This window comes from Phalaenopsis equestris, unplaced genomic scaffold (assembly GCF_001263595.1).
Source record: "Phalaenopsis equestris unplaced genomic scaffold, ASM126359v1 Scaffold001048, whole genome shotgun sequence".
Classification (NCBI taxonomy): Eukaryota; Viridiplantae; Streptophyta; class Magnoliopsida; order Asparagales; family Orchidaceae; genus Phalaenopsis; species Phalaenopsis equestris.
Genome location: NW_018165487.1, coordinates 154,133 through 162,224, shown reverse-complemented (window position 1 = coordinate 162,224; position 8,092 = coordinate 154,133). Strand labels below are relative to the sequence as shown.

General features: G+C 37.8%; 2 protein-coding genes across 2 annotated transcripts; one reads left to right on the top strand and one right to left on the bottom strand.

The window, feature by feature from the left end:
* Positions 1-758: 758 nt before the first annotated feature.
* On the bottom strand, positions 759-3,203 carry LOC110032888 (pentatricopeptide repeat-containing protein At1g08070, chloroplastic-like). The gene has a single exon (XM_020736666.1). The coding sequence runs from the start codon at positions 3,147-3,149 to the stop codon at positions 816-818; it is 2,334 nt and encodes a 777-aa protein (XP_020592325.1). The 5' UTR covers positions 3,150-3,203; the 3' UTR covers positions 759-815.
* Positions 3,204-6,162: 2,959 nt separating this feature from the next.
* On the top strand, positions 6,163-7,809 carry LOC110032883. The gene is made up of 3 exons (XM_020736660.1): positions 6,163-6,523; positions 6,897-7,148; positions 7,181-7,809. The coding sequence occupies exons 1-3, from the start codon at positions 6,338-6,340 to the stop codon at positions 7,331-7,333; spliced, it is 591 nt and encodes a 196-aa protein (XP_020592319.1). The 5' UTR covers positions 6,163-6,337; the 3' UTR covers positions 7,334-7,809.
* The last annotated feature ends 283 nt before the right edge of the window (positions 7,810-8,092 follow it).

Genomic DNA, 8,092 nt, shown 5'->3' with positions numbered 1-8,092 from the left:
ATTACCAACAACAACCATTTGATTTGAGTGATATTATTTTTTATGAGGAGTGAAACTAGCTTCATTCTTGAGAGCAAAATTTTTTTTAATATTTGGGAAAAGATTCATTGAGGGAGGGCAAAATTATAAAATTGCTTAGATTATATCGAAAAACATTATTAAATTTTGTAATGTTGATTTTCTATTGAGTTTAGTTGTCTTAGTTATGTATGTTTGACAAGTTTTTTTTGCATATTTCCAAATAGTTTATACTTCCAGAAAAAATTAAAAGTGTTCACACTAAGGGTCCGTTTGGGGCAACTTATTTGGTGCAATGGCGTTTTGAAAATGCACGCGTTTTGAAAATGTGCAATGGCGTTTTGAAAATGCACCTGACCTGTTTGGATAAACTGCGTTTTGGCAGCTTATGCGTTTCACACCGCACATATCTAGGTGCGGGGGCAGATTTTTTGTAGTGGTCTGGCTTTTCCAAAAAAATAAAAATTTGTAATAGTCATCGCATCAAACTTATCAGCAGATTATTTTTAATTAGTTTATCAGCAGATTATTCAATAAGCTGCAGCTGCCCCAAACAGACTCTAAGTTTCTGCACATCCATTATCTACCATGTTACAACAAGAAATTTAAGTTATTGTAGTCTTTTGCAAACAAGTGAGTTAGATGTAATTATAACTTTTTATAACTTTGGAGTTAAGTTTCACAAAATTTGATCACTTTTGAAGAATTTTATTCCACTAAAATGCATTTTAAGGTGAACATAGAATAAAATCATTTGTGTTGCTATAAAATTTGAATACAAACAATTTACAGGAAACTTACCAGTAGTCTCCACAAGAACAGAATCCTTCAGCAAAGTGATGGTACCGATTTCGATCCCTTACAGTTATAACCCTCCCATAAATTTTTGACAGAAGCTTGGTACTTTCATGGCAGTCATCACAAACTCTCAGGTTCTTCACAATTCGAAGAGGAGTATGAGCTCGTGTGCTGATAAGCCCGAACGCAATCGCCAAATTCTCACTATGTAAGCAAAGCGTGCTCTCCTTCTCCTCCTCATCTATTTTTAACAGAACCACAGAAGTATTTGGAACATGGCCTGCCTGTTTCAGCTCCTTCTTCATCTCAGCAACCATATTATAAATCTCCTCAGTCCGAGCATGAGATGCGTCTCCATTAACAAACTCATGAATACTGTCATTTAGCTCAATAGAGCTCACAGCTATAGCTTTCTTCAGTCCCCCATCCTTTATAGCTCTCCTAACTCCTGCAACATCACTCCATCTTCCTTCTGCAGCATAAATGTTTGAAAGCAAAATGTTGCAACCGACATTCGATGGATCTAACTTATGAATCTCACTTGCTGCCAACTCTCCCAAACTCGAGTTTTTATGGACCCTGCAAGCTGCTATAAGCGCGCCCCATACTACAACATTCGGCGAAATCGGCATCCTTCTTATCATCTCATGAGCTTCGTCAAGAAGCCCGGCTCGTCCAAGGAGATCCACCATGCATCCGTAGTGCTCCACCCTCGGAACCAATCCGTATTCATCCACCATTCGGCGGAAGAATCGCTTTCCTTCTAACACCAATCCCGCATGACTGCAAGCTTTCAAAATTCCAACAAATGAGATATCGTTCGGTCTGATTTTTGCGGATTCCATGTGAAAGAAGAATTTGATGGCTTCATTCCCATGTCCGTTCATAGCTAGGCCATTCAGCATAGAATTCCACATGCAAATATCTTTATCTTCAGCGCCCTTAAAGATTTTATAAGCCTCCTCCATCTCTCCACACTTAGCATACATATCCACTAAAGCAGTGAGAAGAACAATGTTCATTTCAATCCCTTGTTGGTCTATAAAAGCATGAACTTCTCTACCTCGATCAAGTGCCCCGAAATCAGCACACAGTGATAGGAGGCTCAAGATGGAGATTTCGTTTGGCTTCACCCCGACATTCTTCATTTTACGAAACAATTTGAATGGCTCATTGAAGCAGTTGGCTTGTGCATAGCCTGAGATCATAACACTCCATGATGAAACATCTTTCACACTCATACTATCAAAAAGAGTTCTTGCACTTTTAGTATCACCACATTTGCAGTACATGTCCAACAATACTAATGGGATTTCCAAACTCTGTCTAATCATGTAAGCGTGAAGCCACTTCCCTAACCTTAATTTCTTATGAATCCCACAATTTGAGACTAAGCTTAACATTGTAATCTGGTTTGGTTCCACATTGTGTTTCGCCATTCTCCCAAGTAAATCCATGGCGATGCCGAATTCTCCGAATCGAACATAGCCGTTGATCATCGCAGTCCATGACGCAATGCTCTTATGGTCTGTTCGGTCGAACACTTTTCTCGCGAGATCTAAGCGTCCACACTTTGCGTACATGTCTATGACTGCATTGTGAATGTTAACATCTGGTGGGTTAAACTCAGTGCTCTTTATGAAAAAAGCATGAACCTGCTGACCCAGGCCTAATGCCTCCGCATCTGCGAGAGCATTGATCATGTTGATCATGGCGATTTCACTTGGATTCACTCCAACTAAGAACATCTCTGTGATCAATCTCATCGCTTTCTGAAACAAGCCACTTCTACCATAGGTCCGAATCATGGTGCTCCAAGAGACAACATCTCTCACAGGCATTTCGTCGAAAACCATGATGGCGGAACTCAAATCCTGACATTCCGAGTACATTTGTATCAAGGAGTTGTGAACAAAGGCGTCGCAGTCAAAACCGAGCTTTATGGCGAAGCCGTGGACCTCTGCCCCGTAGCAAAGGCTGCTGCAAAGCGCGCAAGACTTGAGGACGGTGGGGATGGTGAAGAAGTCGAGGGCAGCAGTGAAGGTTTTTCGAGCGTGGACGTAGAGCTTAATGGCGGCGAGTGGGGAGTTATTCTTGGTGTAGGATGAGATGAGGGAGTTGAGATGGGCAGAGGGGGAGAAGAAATGAGGGAGAAGATGGTGGTGGAATTGAGCGCGGAGGAAGCGGCCGTGGAGTTGCTTGGTTTGCTCCAAGGTGGGAGTTTTGATGGTGAGAAGAGGAGGAGGAGGAGGAGAGGTGGTTGTGGGAAAGGTGTCGAGCTCGAATTGGGAGGGGAGCAAAAATGGAGGTCTGGTTACAGCAGCAGCAGACATCGTAATGGCTAAAATCGATTGAAGGTACGTTCAGTCCACCACAATAGATGAAAGGAAAATCTGCATGCGTCACTTTATTGATGCATGAAGAAATTTATTTTATTTTCTTAAAAGTTATAGCAGTAACATTTTTTATGTGATATAAAAAATTGAAGTGGTCTATGTTAAGCTAGAGCTCATAATTCAAATTTTTAGAGATCAAAAGAAACATTCTTAAAAGAGGAAATTAAGGACAAAAAAATCTCTACTTGTCCTTCATACTATGACTTTAGCAAATTTATATTCAACCCAATTTTGCCCATCCAGGCATATCATACTGGCAAAATATTATGATTTCAAGCTCAAAGTGTGCTTTTATTATTGAAAAATATACTTTAAATTTCTCTAGGCTATATAATGAGTCAAACACCTTTGGAAGATCTCATGCTTATGACCAAAATAAACTTCACTTCACATTAGTCATCCACTGATAGTAATAGTCACTTCCACAAGCCATCACTCAACTTTCTATTTTCCTCGCCGACTTTCGTCAATTGTTGGCGAGTGAGTTCACATTCATTAGCCACTGATGTATGGCATTTTGTCCAATTGATTGCATGATTCTCACTTTTATCGAGAGCAATAACAAGTTGATGAGTCACTATTACCAATTTTTTTATGTTTCCTACCAATCATTAACTAATACATGTCGATGACCACATCTAATTGTTAGAAATTCATGTTTGAACTTTATGATATAAATTTCAAAAATACTTAATAGCCAAGATCTTTTAAATTCATGATTTTTACAATTCATGATAAAGAAATTTGATCTTGAAGAAATTGATCTTGAAGAGATGGAGTTCCTCTCTCTAATTCTTTTGAAACTTTATGTACTTTCTGATGGAGAAAAATGTACGGGGTGTGTTGGGAAGACAAAAAACTCATTCTCAAAATTATGCTCTATTTAACCACCATCCATCGAGGGGGTTACAAACCAATAGTATTTATGATAATTTAATAAATTAATTAATTTTTTATTATTAATATCAATGACATAAGTTAGTAACCCTTATTCATTTTAGGGATTACATTAGTTATAAAATTATGAGGGGATAAAATTATGATAAGTTATGAATATCTTATGCTATTGTACGAGTCTCCAGCCATTCTTAATGTGCCTAACAATTCAAGTATCACCTCCTTAAGGCCAACTGTGCATTCAAACTCCCAACTTGAGGGATCTTATGTCATGGATGCCAACCAACAGTCTCGCAAGTATTCGAAGAAAAACGTGATGTCGATATGTACGCGATGGTGAAAACGTGGATGAAATTTTAAAAAGATAATAAAAATCTATCAAATATGTGCTGCATAATAGTATATTAGAGAATACAAGAGGGAGAATGGACACAATTGAGGGCACAACAGAAAAAGCTATTTGTTTATTTCTATAGCTCGGGAAAGAAGGAATCACGTTGTGACGTATGGTAATACCCATTTCAATTTGTTGGATTGCTTGGAAGTTATTCGGACTATATTGGAAATATGTGCAGCAATAACCTATAATAAAAAAATTAGGAGGATTTACATTTGTACCACCCAATTCTTTTGTATTTACATATGTAACATCTAAACTTTATTTAATGTTTACAAATATACTACTTTTGCTATGCATCATTTGTTAAAAGTTAAAAGAGGCATTTACATTTTGAAGTGATATGAAATGTTTTTAGTGGTATAAATGTAAGAAGGCTTAGGTGTTAGAAGGAAAGTATTTGTGTACATAAGACGTACGCAACGCAGTGCTGCGTACATCCAGGGGTTATTCAGGGGGTACAGAAGGGTTATATTGGGTTATACCCCTCTGTAACCCCCTTGTAACCTCTTTGTAAACTACATGTAACCTACAAATGAGTTCCAGGCTTTTGTAGTTTCATGGGTACAAATAAGTTACAAGGAGGTTACAAGGGAGTTACACGAATATTACAGGGGGGGTATAACCTGAATATAACCCTCTGTACCCCCTGAATAACCCCTGACATACGCAGCGTTGCGTACGTCTTATGTATGCAAATATTTTCCGGTGTTAGATATGTAATTACATAAAAATTGGGTGGTATGTACTGAAAAGCCCCTAAACAATGTATGTATGTATGTATGTATGTATGTATATAATGCTAGTGAGAATGTTTTTATTAAATCTGATCACGATGAATTTTAAAATTATTATAGTTATTTTAAAATAAATAATATAATTATTGAACAATTTTCATACATTATATTTTTCTTCAAACAAATTTTATATTTTTTACATGTATTCAGAACCAACTTTATTTTAAATATTCATATTTTTAATCTTTACTTATTGTTTCTAAAAATATTGCATTCAAATTCCCATGTCCATTTTTTATTATTTTTAAACTTTTTTGGGTCTATAGTTATAAATCACAATATAGCTTAAAATGACATCTAATTTCTAAGATTTAATTAAAATAAATTTATAGACATAAAACTTAATATTAAATGTTTATCTTTATAATATCTTGGTTTTATAAATTTATGCATCCATCGATAGGTGTCTAAGATATAAATATATGAAAGTTGAGTGGCATGTATGTAAATGCCCAATAAAATAAATTATTAATGGAGATGGATACATTTTTCTCCTCTCAAAATGGAGAAAAATTCAGATCTACGTACGTCAGGGTCATGCAAAGAGTACATGACGATTGTGTCTGCGTTATATTCTTTATAAACTCCTTGTGACCTATATGTGACATACTTATACCTTCTATTAACTTCTACGGTTTTGTTTCATATATTTGTAGGTTACAAGTAGGTTACGGGGAGATTACAGAGGGTATAACGCAGATATAACTCTTATGTATTCTCTATATAACCCTAACGTACGCAATGTTGCGTACGTCTTAGGCACACGAAAATTTTTTCCCTGAAAATGACCAAAGATAAAGTTTTGCTTTTTTTTTCATTATATTTTCGAAATATTATTCATAAATTTTGTTAAGGTTTTCTAAAACTCTATCCGTGGAGGCAAAGAAGATTCTGATAATCACGTTCTGAACCCTGAACTTCCCTAAACTCTCTTTTTATAAGAACAAATCCATCTTTCAAATCCCACGTTACTGCAACTGATCTCCTCTATCTCGTCGCTTTCCCCCTCTCCGGTGCAGCTCTCGACGCCGGAGATGGCTGCCCCAAACATCAAATCAATTGCCGCATCTCTGAGAAACTGTTCCCTTAAGAACAGAAGAGGAGCAGCGCCGCCGCATCAGCCGGCGGTGGTGGCGGTGGCGGATAACGAAGAGGTTACTGTGGAGCTGAACTCTGATACAGCTTTTTCCAATAACTGGAAACAATGCCTTGACATGAGGGTATATGCCTGCAAATTACCCACCCACTCTTTCTTCTTCTTCTTCTTCTTCTTCTTCTTCTTCTTTTTCTTTACTCGATCGTTTGCTTCCTCTACCAATCATTGTCCATTAATTACTGCAGTGTGGGCCAAGATGCATGCCCTGCTCTGGCAAGCGCGATGTTAGCTTTCTTCTATTTCGATCTCTGTTCTTTTCCTCTTCTTCCGTCATCATCATTTAATGTGTTAATCTCTCTCTCTCTCTCTCTCTCTCTCTCTCTCTTCTCTACTCCTTTTTTTTTTCTCAATATATTGAAAGATTAGTCTTTGCTGGTCAAGTTCTGAACTTATTTTAAGATTATGATGTAATGATTGCTCTGTTTTTCTCTTGACAGACTGGGAAGCTGTTCTATGTAAACTGGGAGAGCGGCGAGAGGAGAACAGAGACCCCTTCCATTGCAGCCTCCGGTCTTCAGGAGGGCTATTACTCATCCGAAGACTGTAATTCCGATGATGCAAGAGATATCGAAGATGAAGAAGACAATGACGGCGATGTTGAAGACTGCGCCTCGTTTTTCGCTGGAGGAACAGATTTTGAGGATTTTTCAAGTGCCAACAGCAGAAACTCTGACAGTTCATCCTTTCAAGTGCCAACAGCAGAAACTCTGACATTCCCCCCCCCGCCGATTCAGATGCCGGCGGTGAGAATGGTGGCGCTGGTGGCCTAATACTCGTCGTCGCCGGCTGCAAGTCTTGCTTCATGTATTTCATGGTTCCGAAGAGAGCCGAGGAATGCCCTAAGTGCGGCGGCTGTCTAATCCACCTCGGCTAATGACCGGCGGCCCTGGTTCTTCGATCGAACGATGAGGAAAAAAAAACCTAACTTTTTCCGATCAAGCTCGCATCTTTTTTTCCTTTTTCTTTTTCTTCGTCAACCGATGTCGATTACAGAGCAAAAGGCAAAAAGAAAAGATTTTGATTTTGTGATTGATTCTCGACAAACGGCGTGGTTGTTGATAATTCTTAAGAAATTTGAATCATTTACTTGATCGGTAAATTCATGTTTTATTTGCTGGCTTTCCTTTCGTCGCGACGTGAAGAGCAGCATTCGAGGTCTGCACCTAAGATTCTTATTCGTTTCCTCTCTTGCCATCTGGGGTTTCTGAGCAGCCCGCTAAGCTTTCTGCCTTTATTCTGTGATGCATTGGCTTAGCACGGATTTGAGACTACTTCAAAATCTGCCAAGTTCTTTAGCAAAACGCATATCTACGGACGACAAGTGTCCATTTCTAACGTGCAAGCTTCGAAACTTTTTTCTGGTTCGATGAAGTAATGAAGATTTGAAATAACATCCTTAGATTAGCTCAGAAAAATTCAAATTAGCGATTTGTATAGATTCCACATATTGATATATCAACTAATATGCTAGAAATTACTTGATTTGACCCTACCGAAACAAGAATTTGTAATGATATCATTAATATTCTTAGGAAGTTTTACATACATACCACTCCTATTTATAGATCTAACGCTTAAATTTTTCAATTTTTAAATAAATGTGTCCTTTCCTAAGCATGAAAAAGAATATTTC

What these genes read in the sequence shown, in the direction of transcription:
- LOC110032888 (XM_020736666.1), bottom strand. Translation starts at nt 3,149, where the DNA reads ATGTCTGCTGCTGCTGTAACCAGACCTCCATTTTTGCTCCCCTCCCAA.
- LOC110032883 (XM_020736660.1), top strand. Translation starts at nt 6,338, where the DNA reads ATGGCTGCCCCAAACATCAAATCAATTGCCGCATCTCTGAGAAACTGT. An exon ending in AACAATGCCTTGACATGAGG is followed by an intron (nt 6,524 to 6,896) that starts GTATATGCCTGC and finishes TTCTCTTGACAG; the next exon opens with ACTGGGAAGCTGTTCTATGT. An exon ending in CTGACAGTTCATCCTTTCAA is followed by an intron (nt 7,149 to 7,180) that starts GTGCCAACAGCA and finishes GACATTCCCCCC; the next exon opens with CCCGCCGATTCAGATGCCGG.